At 42.4% G+C, this 17,592-nt stretch overlaps 1 protein-coding gene across 4 annotated transcripts in view; it reads right to left on the bottom strand.

The window, feature by feature from the left end:
- EXOSC8 (exosome component 8) overlaps positions 1–17,592 on the bottom strand; it is a 58,830-nt gene that overhangs the window by 28,984 nt on the left and 12,254 nt on the right. For 3 of the 4 annotated variants that reach the window (XM_029602732.1, XM_029602734.1, XM_029602731.1), the window contains exons 4-8: positions 11,601–11,646; positions 9,180–9,285; positions 9,045–9,090; positions 5,921–6,017; positions 3,456–3,576 (exon numbers count right to left, since the gene is read on the bottom strand). In XM_029602732.1, the coding sequence (XP_029458592.1) occupies positions 3,456–3,576; positions 5,921–6,017; positions 9,045–9,090; positions 9,180–9,285; positions 11,601–11,646 (416 nt within the window). Of the gene's footprint in view, positions 1–3,455; positions 3,577–5,920; positions 6,018–9,044; positions 9,091–9,179; positions 9,286–11,600; positions 11,647–12,326; positions 12,401–17,592 lie in introns of all 4 variants that reach the window. The other variant, XM_029602730.1, reaches the window with a different exon arrangement.

Here is a 17,592-nt window from a genome sequence, read left to right as displayed (position 1 = left end):
TTTTTTTTTTTTTTTAGGAAACTAATCCTATGTCCCTAAACTAGACTTTTTTTAAAACTATCTACAGACCGAATGATTTTGTACCTCCACCATCTGCTGGAGACAGAGAAATACTGATGGACCGTAGGTGGCACCTGAGGGTATAGGGCAGTCAGTCAAAACGTCTCTGTCTCCATCTGCTAGTGGGGAGGCAATACCCAGGAGTCTGGACTGATCGGGGTATGTACAAGGAATGCTGGCAAATTCCAAGAAAACATTTACATATGAGACGAGGATTAATTAAGTCGGAGAACGAAAACAAATTACCATACAGCCAGATTGTTTATAATAGAAACCAATCAGAAATTTTGACAATTATGTAACCTGGAGGGTGGAAATATACAACTGAAATTCTATATAATGCTGTGTTATCAGTAAAATAATTTGAGAGGGAGTTTATGCTAGTGACTAGCCTGGCACGCTTCCTCTCCATAAAGTACCTTATTATTTAATGTCTAAGATTTATATTATATTATAGCAGCTAATAAAAACTCTCTCTACACCTAGTGGCTTTAAGCATTCTTATTTTCACTGAACCATAACACTTCTAACCTTCCAGGTTGTGACTGTTCTGTCTATTTTCACCCACCATGAGCTTATCTAAGCAGCTGTCTTGAGCATTTGAAAATGAAAATACTGTAATGCACTCTTACAAAGCATAGAAACATATAGAAATGACGGCAGAAGAAGACCAATCAGTCCATCCAGTCTGCCCAGCAAGCTTCACACTTCTTTTTTCTCATACTTATCTGTTTCTCTTGGCTCTTAGTAACCTTAGGTTCTATTTCCCTTTCACCCCCACTATTAATGTAGAGAGCAGTGATGGAGCTGCTTCCAAGTGAAATGTTACATGCAGGTTACATGGTGAGAGGAGAGAGAGCACCAATGAGAGTAAGCAGGATCTAAACTCTCTAAACTGTTCCAGCTAGCAATTTCAACTGTCAGAACATTGTTTTGCAGTATCTTGTGTGATCGTGGGCAAACAATTCAATTTTTATTTCATTAGTCTAAAGTACTTTGCATATGGAGAGAGCTAGCATAGGAGTGAGAAACCTGGGTGTGTGTGAGACACAGCATGGGAGGGAGAAGCCTGTATATGTAAGATAGAACATGGGAGTGGGAAGAGTGTGTGTGTGTGAGAGAGAATTTTCGGGAAGGTGACTGGTGTGTGAAAGACAGAAACTAGTCATGGGGGTTTGACTGGCATGTGAGTGTGTGAGAGACAGAAAGACTGGTCATAGGCCCTAAGGAAGAGGACCATGAGTACAGAGCTTCAGCCACTACTGCTTCTGATGTGTGCTACTGGCCTGCATGGAAGAGGAGTAGGAGAGCTGCTGGAGGGGATTGGTAAAAGTGGCTTTTTAAGTTTATTTTTCTTGATTGCTATTTTAATTACTGAATATTATGTGATGTGTCTGCTGTTTTTAAATATTTTATTGGTGTTTGGAGAATTTTAAATAATTTTTTATGAGTTTTTAATTGTTGAATATTATTCTGTTCATAGTTGTTGTGAAGCATTTATTCTGCTTATTAGCATAGTTATACAATTATTTTTGTGTTGGGATCTATAGCTGCTTGGCTAGTTCTGTTTTCCTAATAGGTGTAGTATTGGTATTTAGGGCCTGGTTTAATATTTGTAGTGTTGCCTTTTCATAGGTAGGGTTGTTACTGTTTGAGTGCATTTCATAATACAAGTGTAACTGTGTGCGGATTAGTTTATGTGCATTACTGCAGATCCTGGGAGTATAGGTTGGTTCTGTGTATGTGACCGAGGTGAGGTAGTTTACTGTATCAGTCTTATTTGTTCTATTTTCTCAAGAGGACATGCATTGGTGATAAACTGCTGTCTTTTCATAAGTATGGCCTGGTAGTAAGAGTTTGTGTTGCTTCTACTGAGATGACACCAGAACATCTTTTTTGTAAGGTGAGTTGTAATTCTGCTTTACATCCATAATTGTGGGTCGGGGGGTTCCTGTGGATGCAAACTGTACTTTTACATTTAGCCCTATGATGGTCATGTGTTCAGTGTGTCATGCATGTGAGAACTGTCAGGTGTGTGTCCCGACAGAAAAAAGGTTGAGAGCCACTGATTTAGAGAATTTTTTTATAGTCTTCCCCTGCTTTGTTAGAGTAAATTATCTTCATTTACAAATACTCAGACAACTGCTTAGAGGAAGCAATGGTTTTTGAAAATACACAGAACAAAAATCACAATCCCAGAAGTTAGAAAGGTATTTGTTCTACTATGGAATCATCTTCAACTGACTAACTGAAGGCCTAACAAGTCAATTAACTTTTTGGGCCTTTACATTAAAAAAAAAAACAAGTAAAATTGTGTGTCAATTGGAAGGGCGTCCAAGCTTCTGCACATGCCGCATTCATGTTTTATTATTTTCAATATGAATAGTAACTTTGCATTAGAAATTGCATAAAAATGTTATGTTTAACTCTGTATCATGTAGAGGTTGTGTCAGGTTCTGTTCACTAAGAGATTCAATGAAACACACAATCTGATTAGGTGAGCCTAAATTTTTGCACACAACTATATATACCCAAGTATGATATGGCTGAGATTTTCTCCCCAATTTATCTTTTATTTCCCTTAAAATACTATATTTCTCCCCTTGATTCTCTTTCTCTGGCTGCCTCTATAAAACAGCATTTGCCTGGTCCTCCCATATAATGTGGCCAAGAGCAGAACCCACCTCACCCCAGTTCTATTTCAACAACTACACATGCAATTTCTTTTTTAAGCAAAGCTCCTTACAAAGCCCGCACTAGAGATGTGAATCGGAACCAGAATCGGATCCGATATCTGTTCCGATTCACATCTCTAGCCCGCACTACAAAAATGGGGAACAGGACATGAACTAAAGGGGCTTATTTATCCTTTAACTCTTCAAAGAGACCTTTACCTATTTTATTTATTGCCTCAGTGACTTAAGGGTTCTATTAAATGGTTATTATTCAAATTCTTCATTACTGCACCTTTGTATTTTGCCGGATCAAGCAATGCGAAAAACAGACCACAGTCACAAAGTGAGCCCCAAAGACCCTTTATGACGTCTGGTTTTCAGAGTAATCAAAAATGTGTAAATTAACATGCTTCAACCAAATATATGCAAATAGTCCTCATGAATATCCAAGGCGCATAACATGAAAACCAGAATTATTTTCGATATAGTAATGAACTGTACACCTTGTTAACAAAACTTAAGATTAAATAAAAATAAACTATGTTTGACTTCTTATTAACCAGAATACACTACATGTACTCAGTTTTATTTCCTTTGGTTAAATGGTGAGAGGAGAGAGAGCACCAATGAGAGTAAGCAGGATCTATTTTTCTTGGACTATCCACACATTTGGCTGAGATGCTGCTTTAGAAATGCAAAGTCCTTATCAGTATTACTTACTCATCAAATATAGCAAATGACGTAGCAACTGGATTCTTTCCAATCTTCAAAGGGCTCTTCTCTTTCACACTGACCTCTGCTAAACCGGTTTCTTCATTTATTTTGACTGATGGCAACTGTACTAGACTCATAAAAATGAAGAGCAGTTTTGGTATGCATAAGGTTGTGTTCTGTGTTTTTTATTTCAATAAAAAGTTTAACACATAAAAATGATGAGCAGCTTTACAATGTGAATGAAGGGCAGTGCACTGTATGCTAAAAATTCAGAAATGCTGTTGGCCTGGTGGCAGTGTGAAGGACTTGGGTTTGATTCCCAGATTATCCTGAATTGGGAATGCTGCCGAGGAAGCCCCTGGGGGAGGGGGGGGGGGGGGAAGAGAGTGAGTCTCAACCATCATTAAACAATGACACCTACCTGCATAGGAGAGGCCTGTCCCTACATTGGCTGAGCTAAGTAGGAGGGCAGGGGGATGTTTGAAACCTGGGAAGGGAAATGAGTGTTCATAGCACCGTAGCCCAGTAGAGGTGGCTCTGACTGAGCTAGAAGCTCAAAAGGAGGAGGAGGGAGGAGAAGGAAACTGGAGGGCCAAAAATATACCATTAAAAAATTATTATTCTTGAAATGCATGCTGGGCTAAATTAATCCAAAGTGAAACAAGGACATTCTCCCCTAAAATGTTTTTTTTGCACTGGCACCACAACCTTCATCCCATTTACCAAGCCACTTTGCTCCAGCACCATCATTAAAAAGGCTCTTCCTGCAATGCTGCCACATCTATGGAAGGATCCACTTGGAATATGCTACAATTCTGACCCTCATGAACTGGGAGTGTTGCTTCTTCTTGTAAGGAAAGTAATTAAGCCCTTTTGAAGCTTCCATCTAGCAGATTTCTCTCACAACAGACCTGGCAATGTGCACAGGGCTTAAACTATGTTCTTTTAATATACTGCTTGCATTTATGCTTCATAATCTTTTCTGTGATACTTCAGAATACCGGGTTATGCTTTAATCAGTGTGTTTGCATTTGTACCTGAAGAAGGGAGGAATGATCCTTCTGAAACACTGCAATATCAGGTTGTTTAAGAAGGTTATTTCTTAACATCTGGGACATTTCAACATACACATATTGAGTTTTTCTTTTGAAAATTTATGTTGAGATGTGTTCCTTATCCCAGAGCAAAAATTTACATGCAGAAAAGTTTATTTTATTTATACAAAACTGGTCAAAATAACTCTTGATGTTTTATTTATATCTCCAAAAATCTTGAAAAATAAGCAAAAGGTATGGGCATACCTATGTCCAAATCGTCAATGACTGATGATTAAAACTTCCACCACAAAGCTGAGGTTATAAAGCATCCCTTAGTGTGTTTATACCTGTGCTTTGTGATGGTCATTTGTATTCTTTGATATCTATGAGCATTTGGTCACAAATCTATATTTTCAAAGTGAGATTATTATTGGGGTTTGTTTGTGTTATTCTTACACTTTGGGGTTTCATAGTGTTGAGTATTGTTAAACTATATGAAGTCATTTGCAACGAATTGGGAAGAGATCCCAGAACACCCAAATTCCACCACAGTCCAAATCTACTTTACTGCCACTCCCTAGTTTTCCACCTTCTTGTTTTTGGTTTTTTTCGGGGGCATGCCATAGGTTCTTTCAATTGTTCATAATTTCAAGTGAAAATGGAGGTCTGATACATGGTTATTCCACAAAAAGGCAAGAGGGAAACAAATGAAAGCATACTATAGGAGCCCACTTTTACCGTGAAGGAGAAGAATAAAGGACTCCAGTGAATAAATGTCTCAACTGGAAAAAAACCAAAATGTTCTGTTTAAGTTTTGCCATGGTTCATGCCAGTAGCTCCATTTAAAACATAACAAAGGCACCACTGGCGGATTTTTCACAGGGAAACAGAGGAGTTTCTCTTCAGTTCATTAGATGAAGCTTTTGGACCCTTGCAGTACTTATTCCAGGAGCACAGAGACCGATGTAAGTCAGCATTCAATTCTCCCATAATGCTAGAGCAAAGTCCACCTCAAGCGTCACCCTGCCAAACACAGGTTATAAACAAATCCAACAGCATAAATTACCACAAACTTGAAGCTGTCTTAAAATGTAATTTTTTCAAACACCTCAAGACCATTCTTTTGGAGAGAAAAGGAGAGGCCTCTACCCCTCATTCCCAACTCATGTGACCAACTAGGTCGGATACAGAGAAAACTCCCAGGCCATGGAGCATGGTTTATATACAAATCCAAATGGGCAACTGGAGTGGTAGCTTCTGGTTTTACTTGCACACAGAACACATTTCATAGCCCACTGTCTACACAAATTGGCAGAGTACAGTATGCACAGAGTTGCTTAAATCAGTACAATAGACCTTATAAAAAAATAATAATAAGATACATTATCAATTAGCTTTGAATCCTATATTTATTAACAGCTGTAGCTGGCTTACCATTCTTTAACGCCCCCAGCAAAGCACATGTGCAGGCATCCAGAATGTTCCCATCATAATCGAGGCATATGATGTCACAGTACAGAACCCATGCAAGCTAACAAAGAAAGGAGTAGAAATGAGACACAGCCCTGACACAGCTTAGGTTTTAATTCGTTAAAGCCTTTGGAAACTTCCATAGATCCCCGTCATGATCAAGCAGTTGTCACAAAGCAGGTTTCTACAGTGCCCTTGCTGAGCATCAAATTATTGTCACATTGCTCTGTGCACAGCAATTGTATGGAGTGATTGGCCCTATTAACTCTATCTATAGTAACTAATGTACTCTGCTACTCTATTAAAGACATGGTCTCCTTAAAAACAAAACTTCACTCAGATATGAGCAGAAACATAGAATAAGTGATGCAGTTTTGCTTTTGATATTTAGTTCCCTAGAAATAGCCCCTGCTATGAAGCAGCAAAACATTGCCAGTTTCCCTGTCCAGGAAAGACTTGTCCAGTCTTACAGGCATGAAGCACAAACCCAAGATGGACCCCTCAGATACAGCCGTGTCCTCCCCATTATTAAAAGGAAGGAAAGAACTTGTATCCTTATACAGCAAAAGGACAGCAGACAGCTTATGTGTTTGGGGAAAGAGGAAGCTTTTCCCTTTTAAATTACACTGAGCAATTGAAAACTGATACTGTTACTGAATTGATAAGGCTTACTAACCTGGACAGTATCACTTGACATGCAGCCTCAGCCTTATTATAGAACTAGTCACAGGCCTCAGTGACGAGTATCACAATCTTGGGATCACTTCATACCAAGGGAACATCATTTTTTCTTCCATTTTATATTGCCTGATTTTTAATGTCATTGTAATTTTTTTTTTTTAGTTTATTTTAATTTTATATTTTTATTGAATTTCCTTATTTTTAGAAATTTTGTTTATTGATTTCATTTACTGTTGCTAGAAATACATTGTTTTCTTTTATTGTTAACCACTATAATAGTTTATAAACTAAACAGTGGTCAATCAAATAAATAATAATTTGCCTCTAAGGACCAAACCAATTCATTTGATTGGTGGTTTTGTTTGGCTTCTAGTATTAGCATCAGGAGCTTCACACCAGGAGAGCGCATACTGACACTGCACATGGCAGCAGTTATAAAGACTTGCTCATGCAGTTTCTCAGGTTTCTCAGGAGAGCTGACGAACGCCCGCTCTCCCGCGCACGCACCGGCCACTCGCTGGTGCGCGCGATTCACTATTTAAATTAGGTCCGGCGGTAGATCCGGGTAAAAGGAGGCGCTAGGCACCCTAGCGTGTCCCTAGCGCCTCCTTTTTGACAGGAGCGGTAGCTGTCAGCGGGTTTGACAGCCGACGCTCAATTTTGCTGGCGTCTGTTCTCGAGCACAGAAAAGCAGTTTTTACTGCTTTTCTGTGCACTTTCCCGGTGCCGGAAGAAATTAGCGCTGACCTTTGGGTCTGCGCTAATTTCTGAAAGTAAAATGTGCGGCTTGGCTGCACATTTTACTTTCTGTATCCCGTGCGCATACCTAATAGGGCCATCAACATGCATTTGCATGTTGAGGGCGCTATTAGGTGCCGCGGGTTGGACGCGCGTTTTCCTCCCCTTACTGAATAAGGGGTAAGGGAAAACGCGCGTCCAATAGCAGGCTGTCAGAGCGCACTGTACTGTATCGGCCTGAATGTTAATAGTGCAGTGATCAGGAGGTTTAAAAGTGAATACACTATTTCAAAGTCATTTTGACATTTCTGGTTTATTTCCAAACCAGCTACAGCTGAGTTCAGCAAAACGTTAACTAGAAGAATGTCCATCATAAAGCCTCAATCATCTTCATCAGTGCTACCCCCAATTAACTCTCTCTGGCCTCCATCACCCCTCCTGGGCCTTAACTTTGCCCCCCTTACTCCATCTCTCCCACTCAGAGACTCATTCCCTTATCTCAGCAGTAGCAGTCATCCCTCCCACAGCTTTAATCCACTCAGTAGGACCCCCTCCTCCCAACTTCGATTCCCTTTTTTGTATGTGTGTGTGTGGGGGGGGGGGGGTTGTAAAGGGAAGTTCTTTTCAGCAATTCGATGAGGATAAAACTGGGGCTTTGAACCATTGGCTGGCAGTGTGGTTGCCTGGCAACCATTTCGAAAGCTGATTGGTCGTGAGAGACTTTATGATGTCAGAATCCTTTTATGAGGGCATGACAAACAGAAACTGACTTCTATTATATCTACCTTATAAATGGGCTCTGACCGACGGCCCGCAAATGCGCAGTAGACAGCAGCTCTACTGCGCATGCGCGGGCGGGAGAGCACGTCGGTCAGAGCGGAGCTAAGATGGCGCTGGGAGGAGCAGCAGCGGTGGATCGGCAGCAACGATATCGGGCAGAGCAGCGGCGGTATGCGAGTGTCAGGCAGGCCAAGCTACAATAGGTGGGAGGAGCGGCGGCAGCGATATCGGGAGGAAATGTGGCGACGGTGGCATAGAGCAGCTGAGGTGTGCGCTGGGGAGGGATCCCCGGAGACCTCCTGTCTCCATGAGCAGGCCACGCTGAAGAGCATAAGAGGGAGAGGGAAGTGGGTGGGGATTGAGAGTGGGTGGGGAATGACTGAGGAAGTGGGAGGGAGGGAGGGAGAATGAGGGGGGAGGGGAGAGTGAGGGAAGGGAGTTTGAGTGGGGAAAGGGGGTGAGTGACCAAGGGGAAGGAGGATGAGTGACTGAGGTGAATGAGCAAGGGGAAGGGGGAGTGAGGGAAAAGAAGTGTAGATGGGTGCAGTGTCCGAAAATGGACCGAAAATTTTTTTAATGTGGCCCGTTTTAACGGGCTTAACGGCTTGTAGGACTATAAAGGATTAGAGTGGAGTAGCTAGTCCCTTACCAGAGATGTCATTCAGGGTAACGGATCAAACAAAAAGGGTCTGCAAGTAGCATCATCAGTCTGAGATTGTTGAAAGTTTTCCCCCCAAGCATACAAATATTTAAATCTACTTGTGAGTGCTCATACTTTGAGCATGCATGGATCACAAATTACAAAAGTTAGGCCAAGCAGCAAAGAAGATAAACACTTTCAAACAGACATGTCAACAAAATGCCCTTTCAATGTTAATCCACATCCTACCTTGCCATTTGCAATGCACAAATCTTCCTTCAGCACTATCTGTGAACTAGGGAAAGAGAAAGAAAAAGAGTGCTCAGCTGGAGGGGATTCCCAATGACCGTGTTTAACAAGAATGGCAGCTATAAGAAGTCTCACTTTTCAATCACGTCTGCAATGAACTGACTGGCCACTTGGGCCTCTTCTCCAGGAGGTCCGGGACGAAATCTCGATGAACACAGGGGTGGTAAATCCACATTAGGAACTGAAAATAGATTGCTCAAAGATTAATTTAATTAATAAAGGAAATGCTCTTTCATTTGTTTTCCTAGGTTCAAATGAAACTTTTACATTTTTAGTAATTAAATTTTATTTTTATTGACATTCGACCTCTCACAACACTTCAAGCAGATTACACTCAAATACAGTAGGTATTTCTCTATGCCTAGAGAACAACTTTCAAACAACTGTGCGCACTGGTATATATATGTGTATATGGCCACACACATATTTGCGTAGTATTTTATAATACGCGTTTATGTGATTGTTTTATAAAATATATGTATTTTTCCCCCATGTAATATATATAGGCTTACACGCAAATTCATGCAATGTATTGAAATCATGGATATCAATGGATTGAACACACGTACTTTCCCCACCTATTTTAAACATATATGTGTATATTTTACGCGTGAAAGTAAACTAGGACTTATTCGCATGAGTTGGACAATTTTAAAACTTGCACACTTCGAGGAAATTAACCAGTTTACCAAGTAGTCCACCAGTTTGCCCAGTCCTTCCTTAGGTCATCAAGACCATCCTCGTTCTTCAGTCTGAACTCAGAGGAGTCCCCCCAAACCTCCCACCCTATCAGTACTACACAAACATTTAATATTACTTATGCCATATAATGAGCCGGTATAAAATACACAAGTTACCAAATGTACGGAGGTGTCTTTTAAAGCAGAAACTTAGGCACGTGTAGGCCCCTCGACAGCCCCTTTTTAACATGCGTATATGAGCACGCAGAAGTGAATATACATTGTGAGTATGTGAATATGTGAATAGAGGTTACTTATGCGCATATCTGCCATATTTTACGCATGTACGGGCGGATTTTAAAAGCCCTGCTCGCGTAAATCCGCCCGGATTTACGTGAGCAGGGCCTTGCGCGCTGGCGCGCCTATTTTCCATAGGCCACCGGCGCGCGTAGGCCCCGGGGTTTTTCGAAGGGGGCGAGTCGGGGGCGGGACCAGATGACGTTGCGTTTCGGGGGCGTGGCGCCGGCCCGGGGGCGTGGTCCAGGCCTCCGGACCAGCCCCCGGGTCGGAAGACGGCGCGCCAGCAGTCCGCTGGCGCGCGTAGATTTACGTCTGCTTCTCGCAGGCGTAAATCTAGGGACAAAGGTAAGGGGGGGTGGGTTAGGTAGAGGAAGGGAGGAGAAGGTGAGGGGAGGGCGAAAGAGAGTTCCCTCCGAGGCCGCTCCGATTTCGGAGCGGCCTCGGAGGGAACGGAGGCAGGCTGCGCGGCTCGGCGCGCGCAGGCTGCCCAAAATCAGCAGCCTTGCGCGCGCCGATCCAGGATTTTAGAGGATACGTGCAGCTATGCGCGTATCTTATAAAATCCAGCGTACTTTTTTTTTTTAAATCTACCCCGTAATGTTTTGAAAATTCACCTTTAAGTTTATACCTGAAGCAATGAAGGGTATACAGCTTCTGCTTTAAAAAGCAAATAGGAAATTTTAAAAAAGGAAACACTTGAAAAAAGATTAAAAAATAAAATAAAGCTATTTCTTCTACAATCCCAGTTGAGGTGTCCGCACTGGAACTGTGTGTTCTTATAGCTGGAATTTAACACACCAGACAGTTGATACCTTATCTGGAACCTGTTTATGGTTCCCAGTTAGTAGCAGGATGTTCAACTCCTGGATAGAAGGACACCTATCTAATTTAATGAGTTCTGGCCAATACCTGTACAATTAGATGGTATCAAACTTTAGTATATGAGGTTTCTTCTATTGACTAACAAAACAAAGTATTGGGCACGTCCTTCCAAGCAGGTCAGGGCAGTTTACAAAAGATGATGTTCATAATATATTAAACAAAAGCAAGGATATAATGAACAGAGGCATAATAAAATATCAAACTTACATAAGAATAAAAATTAAGATAAAAACAAAACATATATAAAACATAAGCATGACTCAAAAACATGCACTACTCTCGGCTTTCAGATAAAGGCAAGCAATCATGTATGCATCACAAGAACAAAGCTGAATAACGTTATGCTCATTTAACATTAAAGGTACATTTAAACAACCATGTCTTTAATTCTCGCTTGAAAATTGTATACCAGCTGCAGTTATATATGGACACATTCTAGAACAGAGGTTATCAACTCTGGTCCTTGAGACCCACAAACTGGTACGGCTTTTAGGGTAACCAGGCAAATACATCTGCTGAATATTCAGTGTGCATATCCTGAAAAGCAGACCTGTTTGCTGCCTCCCTAAGAGCTCCTGTACAAGCTGGCTAATCACCAACTAGAAGCAAAAATGTTCAGTAGACATTGGCTCACCGATATATCCTTTATTGGGTGCATCAGCTGGGGGTGCTGCAAACTCCTGTAATACACAAAGACATTTATGTGCAGAACTTTAGTAGCTAAAACAACAATTTGCAAGTTCCAGCTAAGTCTGTGAAGGGGAGCGGGGGGGCTAATAAGCCTTCCATGCACTAAGCAAGACCTATCAACAGTCCCTCCTTGAATAAGCAACTGCCAGCTGGTGCCTGGGAGCAGAGTGGGCCTGTGCCAACAACTACTCTGCACGCTTGCTGCAGCTCAAGAAGGATGAGGCCATACAAGCAAGCACATTTAATTATGTCTTCCGTGTAAATAAAGAGGCCTTTTCTAAACGTAAGCTGAATTTTATCAACATGGTTATTCCCTGATGAAACTGCAATTTCTAAATTAAAAGAACAGCATTAGCAGTGCTCTCACTAGCCACTACTGCTGTATTATTAGCATCTGAATAATCTTGTCCACTTAGTTCTCCTAGTCTCTTACTTCCAAGAGGATTTTGCGTCAATCAGGTAGCATACTATATACCGTACCCGTGTCCTGCACGTGAAATCATTTGACAACTATGCAAATCCATCGTCTGCAAGTGCCAAGCTGGTAAATACTGTGCATCCACCACTATTAGAACCCACTTTCCCTCTACCATCAGGGATCTTAGCTGATCATGCTGCATTAACTTCAGTGCCACCTCTGGCACAGGAAAGACAGATGTAGCAAGCATACCGCTTTAATGCCGCAAATAATGATGGTATTTCCGAGCTTCACCAGAGCAGATCCATCTGCAGTCGTAATAGAACCTGAAAGCCAGCAAAGGAAGGAAGTATAAATCAAGCTGCCTCTGACAACTGACTGCATACCTGCCATGGGACCAAGGAACGAAAAAAGGGAGGGGAGCAGTCACAGACTAGAGCAGAGGCTCCCAACTGTCCTGGGGGACCCCCTAGCCAGCTGGGTTTTCAGGATATCCACAATGAATATGCATGAGATAGATCTGAATACTATGGAGACAGTGCATGCAAATTTATCTCATGCATATTCATTGTGGATAACCTGAAAACCTGACTGGCTGGGGGATCCTCCAGGACAGGTTTGGGAACCACTGGACTAGAGGAATCTGCTGCCTGTTGTGCTATAAGTGCTGCTCCTGAAACTGAGGGGTTCAGAAATAGAAGGTTGAAACCCAGGGGCTTGGTTTAGAAAACTCAGCTTAAATAAAGCAGCAAGCATAGAATCTACCCAATACCCTCATCTATCACCTATTTAACATGATTTGTCCTATATATAGGATGATTGTAACTACTTATAGGATTTCAAACTCTGAACTAGATTAAATAAGCAAAATGACTTATTAAGTTTTACATATCCAGATGAAATATCAAAAATCTCATATATCAATAATATATATATATATATATATATATATATATATATATATACACATAGCTTTATAAAAATACAAATATACCAAAGATTTTCCCTTTAATAGTAAAAAATCAGAACAACCATACTCACCATCACGCGAAACATTCATACTCATTTATAAAACATGCCCAACCTGTGACACTACTAAATATCAACCAGATATCACTGCTGAAGATCAGCAGAAAAACTATTAATACCCCAACAACGGGCCCTGCTGTTTCGCCAAATTGGCTTCCTCAAGGGGATTAATGAATTTCTTCAACCTAAATACTATCAATTTTTCACAGGTTTTAAATCAGATGATTCATCCTTTGACTTGCATTCTATCAGTTTTTCATGAATTGTAAATAAAACATAAATCCCAATTTTTAAAATGCCAAGTTGGTTGCTTGATTGAAGAGTCAGCAACAAATGGCAAAACTTCACATTTGTGATGTACACGCTGTCATGCTATTTCCATGAATGCGATGCACTTCATCAACGGTTTAAAGGTGATTTCTCCAAAATCTAAAAATTTTTTTTATCTAATTAGCCACCAAAAAAAAAAAAATTTCTTTTTTCTACTCCACCAAATATCAAAACTTGACTTACCCTTGCGATTACTTATGGATAAATGCCCAAATTTTATAATTCAACTGTCTAGAATAAAACAAAATTAAACATCTATGAAAATCAACTAAATAAAATATAACCTGCACAAGAATATATTCATGGACAAAAGTACCAACCTTAGATATACTTCAAAGGGTACATCTGACCTGGGTTCTTGCCATAGCATGATCACGAAAATGCCGTACATGCACAGAAGCACATGCCAGTTTTAAACTGACCGCACCGGAAATAGCAATCTCTCATTATACCCGATAACATCTATCCCAAGTCTGAACAAACTGTACATTTTCCAGACTAGGATTTTCATAAGGCTAAATCACTCAGTATAACCTAACTGCATTGGTAAAACCCCATAACACGTTTACAAACCCTTCATTGACAAAAAGTAACAGTGACTCGCACCATAAACCAACCTCACAGAGAACTACCAATCCAATGGCCTTGCAACACTCGATTGGGGCTGACCAGAAATCGCGGTATGCAGAGTTATTCTATCCAACCTGACTGAAACGAGAACACTCATAAATGCCCACCGCCACATAACCTGGTGTGCCACCTGCAGTCCATCAATATTACTAAGTACCCAAGCTAAGACAGCAAAGACTTTTAACAAACTAATGAAGTAATATCCCCCCGAACGAGCAGAGGAAAGAGGAAACCTAATAACTGATAACTCTATCCAATTTTGGAACTTTAATTGCAAGGACTAACAAGAAACCCGTGCCATTCTTCAGAATCACTACAAAATCAGATCGAGCAGACTCTCCAAATCTCCTCTCCCCCATTGGGTGGGATTCTGGACTGATCTGTGGTACTACAGGAACGAAAATTAGAAGAACCAATTTTCCTTTCCCTGTACATACCCAGATCAGTCAAGACTCCTGGGAAATACCAAAACTTCCCTAACCGGGATGGGACTGCAAGAGTCCTGCTCAAAGTACACTTTTTCTGAAATCCCCGACCTCCGGGGCTGGATGTCCAACCGATAGTGTCTGGCAAAGGTATGCAGAAACTTCCAAGTGGCCACCCTGCAAAATCTCTTGCAGCAAAACTAGCAGACATTCTGCCCAGAAGGCCACCTGGGACCGGATAGAATGAGCCCTTAACCCTTCTGGGATAGGACGACCACTACAGATGTATGCAGAATGAATGGCCTCCTTCAACAAACACGCAACAGTGGCCTTTGATGCCTTCTGACCCTTTTTCACACCACTCCAAAGCTCAAAGAGATTGGCAATCTGAAACAGTTAGTGACCTCTAGATACCATAGCAATGCTGAAACCACCTTCGGCAGAAAAGACGGATCTGTCCGCAAAGAGATTCCGGAATCCGAAATCTGCAGAAAAGGCTCCCTACATGGCGAGGCTTAAAGTTCTGATATCCTTTTGGCCGATCAAATCGCCACCAAGAAAACCACCTTAAAGTAAGATCTTTTATGGTGGCCCTTTTAAGAGGCTCAAACTGTGCCACACACATACCCTTGAGAACCAAGTTAAGGCACCAAAAAGGGCACACCTTACAAACCAGAGGGCGCAAGTGGTTCGCCCCTCGCAGCTAGGGTTGTTACATGAACCTTGCCTCAAAAAAAGCACAGGTCCGACACCTGCACTCTCGGGGAGCTGAAGGAGAAATCTTTCGTCAGGCCTCTCTGCAAAAAAGCCAGAATCTATGCCACCAACGCTCACCGAGGATCAACCCCTTGCTCCGTACACCAAGACTCAAAGAACCACCAAACCCTGACATATGCCTGCAACAGAGTAGAAAATAACATCCTCAGGATATCCTCTCTTACTTAAATCGCCCCCTCTCAAAGGCCAAGCTGCTAGACAAAAGCAAGCCACTTGATCCAAAAATATAGGGCCCTGATATAGCAGCTTTGGCAGATGTCCCAGTCTCGTTCAAATCTGCAAACCAAGGTCTCCATGGCCACTCCGAAGCCACAAGAATTACATTTCCTGAATGGATCTCTATTCTCCTCACAATCTTGCCCACTAGAGGCCATGGCAGAAATACATAGATCAGCTAAGTTACGCAGCTAAGGAAGAACCAGGGCATCGACCCCTGCTGCTCCATGCTTTCTGTGACTGAAGAAGTGTGGCGCCTTGGTATTCTGCTAAATTGCCATTAGATCCATATGCGGTATGCCCCATCTGCAAGTAATAAAGCGCATTGCTTCCTCCGATAGCTCCCATTCTCCAGGATCCAATAGTTGTCAGCAGAAAATCTGCTTGCAGATTGTCAGATCCCGCTACGTGAGATGCCATTATCAAGGCCAGATGTTGCTGTGCCCAGCGCATCAGCATCTCAGTTTCCTGAGCCGCCACTCGACTCTTGGTACCACCCTGGCAGTTGATGTAGGCCACTGTCGTAGCATTGTCTGACAGGATTCTGACCAGATGGTTGCACACAAGAGATAGAAACTCCTGCAGAGCTAACAGCACCACCCTCATCTCTAAGCGACTAATGAATCAAGACTCTTCCTCCACCGACCATTGGCCTTACACTGACTGGGACTGACACATGGCTCCCTAACCAGAGAGTCTGGCATCGGTAGTCACCACCATCTACTGTGGAACCTCCAGGTCCATCCCATGGTACAAGTGGTTCCGACCAAGCCACCACAAAGACTGGTCCTGGCTGACTCTGTAAGCGACAGGGGAAGAAGAAACTGCTCCGACATCGGATCCCACCAGGATAGCAACACCTTCTGTAGAGGTCTCATAAGAGCAAATGCCCACGGAACCAGTTCTAAGGTAGATGCCATGGAACCAAGGACCTGCAAGTAATCCCAGACCCTGGGCACTCGGGTCTCCAATTGATGTAGACCTTGAGACTGCAACTTGACAATATGGAACTCCGTGAGAAACACTTTCTCCACTTGGGTATCAAAGCGCACACTCAAAAACTCCAGGACCTGTGAGGGGCAGAGATGGCTCTTGGACAAATTCACTATCCAACCCAACAATCTCGACCGGTGCAACACCACTTCCACCACCTGCCTACAAAGGTCCTCTGACTTCACTCGAATGAGCCAGTCGTCCAGATATGGGTGAACCAGGAAGCTCTTTCTGAGCGCTGCTGCCACCACCAATCACCTTTGTAAAGGTCCTCGGAGCCGTCACCAAATCGAACCGAAGGCACAAAATTGAAAATGCCTCCCAAGGATCATGAACCAAAGAAACCTTTGATGATCCGGATAGAACCCTATGTGCAGGTACGCTTCTGTTAAATCCAAGGAAGCCAGGAACTCTTTGCCTCGCACCGCTGCAATGACCAACCGTAGAGTCTCCATCCAAAACCGGGGAACTTTGAGAGCTAATTTCACTTACTTCAAGTCCAGAATTTTTCGGGACCACAAAATAAATGGAATAACGTCTCGTCCCTTGCTCTTCCTGGGGAACGGGAACAATGGCTCCCAGCATTTGCAGACATCAGATGGTTTGTTGCACAACAACCAGCTTCTTTTCTACCAAGGCACAAAGAGATACCATGAACAGGCTTCTTAGTGGACGAGCAAACTCTAAAGCGTAGCCTTGTCCTATCATGCTTTGAATCCACTGGTAGACGTGATCTTGACCCAGTCCTTGTAAAACTGAGTCAAGCTACCCCTGATGACTGGGACAGAAGAGTGGGCCGGCCTCGCCTCATTGCAAGGGCTTGGCTCCGCCACTAACTTGGCTAGAGCCCTCTCTGTTCATCCTACATCCTTGAAATGACTAGTTCCAGGACTACGACCTCCCTGAGGTCTGCCTCTGGATGGCGCCTGGAGTTCTGCCTTGTCAGAAATGCCTTTGCCCTGAAATCGAGAGCGAACCGAAAAAAAACCCTTTGGGCTTGACCTCTGGCAGCTTGTGTACTTTATTATCCCCCAGAAGCTTTATCAGCTGCTCCAAGTCTTCTCCAAAAAGAAGTTTGCCCTTGAAAAGTAAGACTCCAAGCTGAGCCTTTGATGAAA

Source organism: Rhinatrema bivittatum, chromosome 5 (assembly GCF_901001135.1).
Source record: "Rhinatrema bivittatum chromosome 5, aRhiBiv1.1, whole genome shotgun sequence".
Taxonomy (NCBI): domain Eukaryota; kingdom Metazoa; phylum Chordata; class Amphibia; order Gymnophiona; family Rhinatrematidae; genus Rhinatrema; species Rhinatrema bivittatum.
The sequence above is the reverse complement of the archived record's forward strand: the minus strand, read 5'-3'. Positions and strand labels throughout refer to the sequence as shown.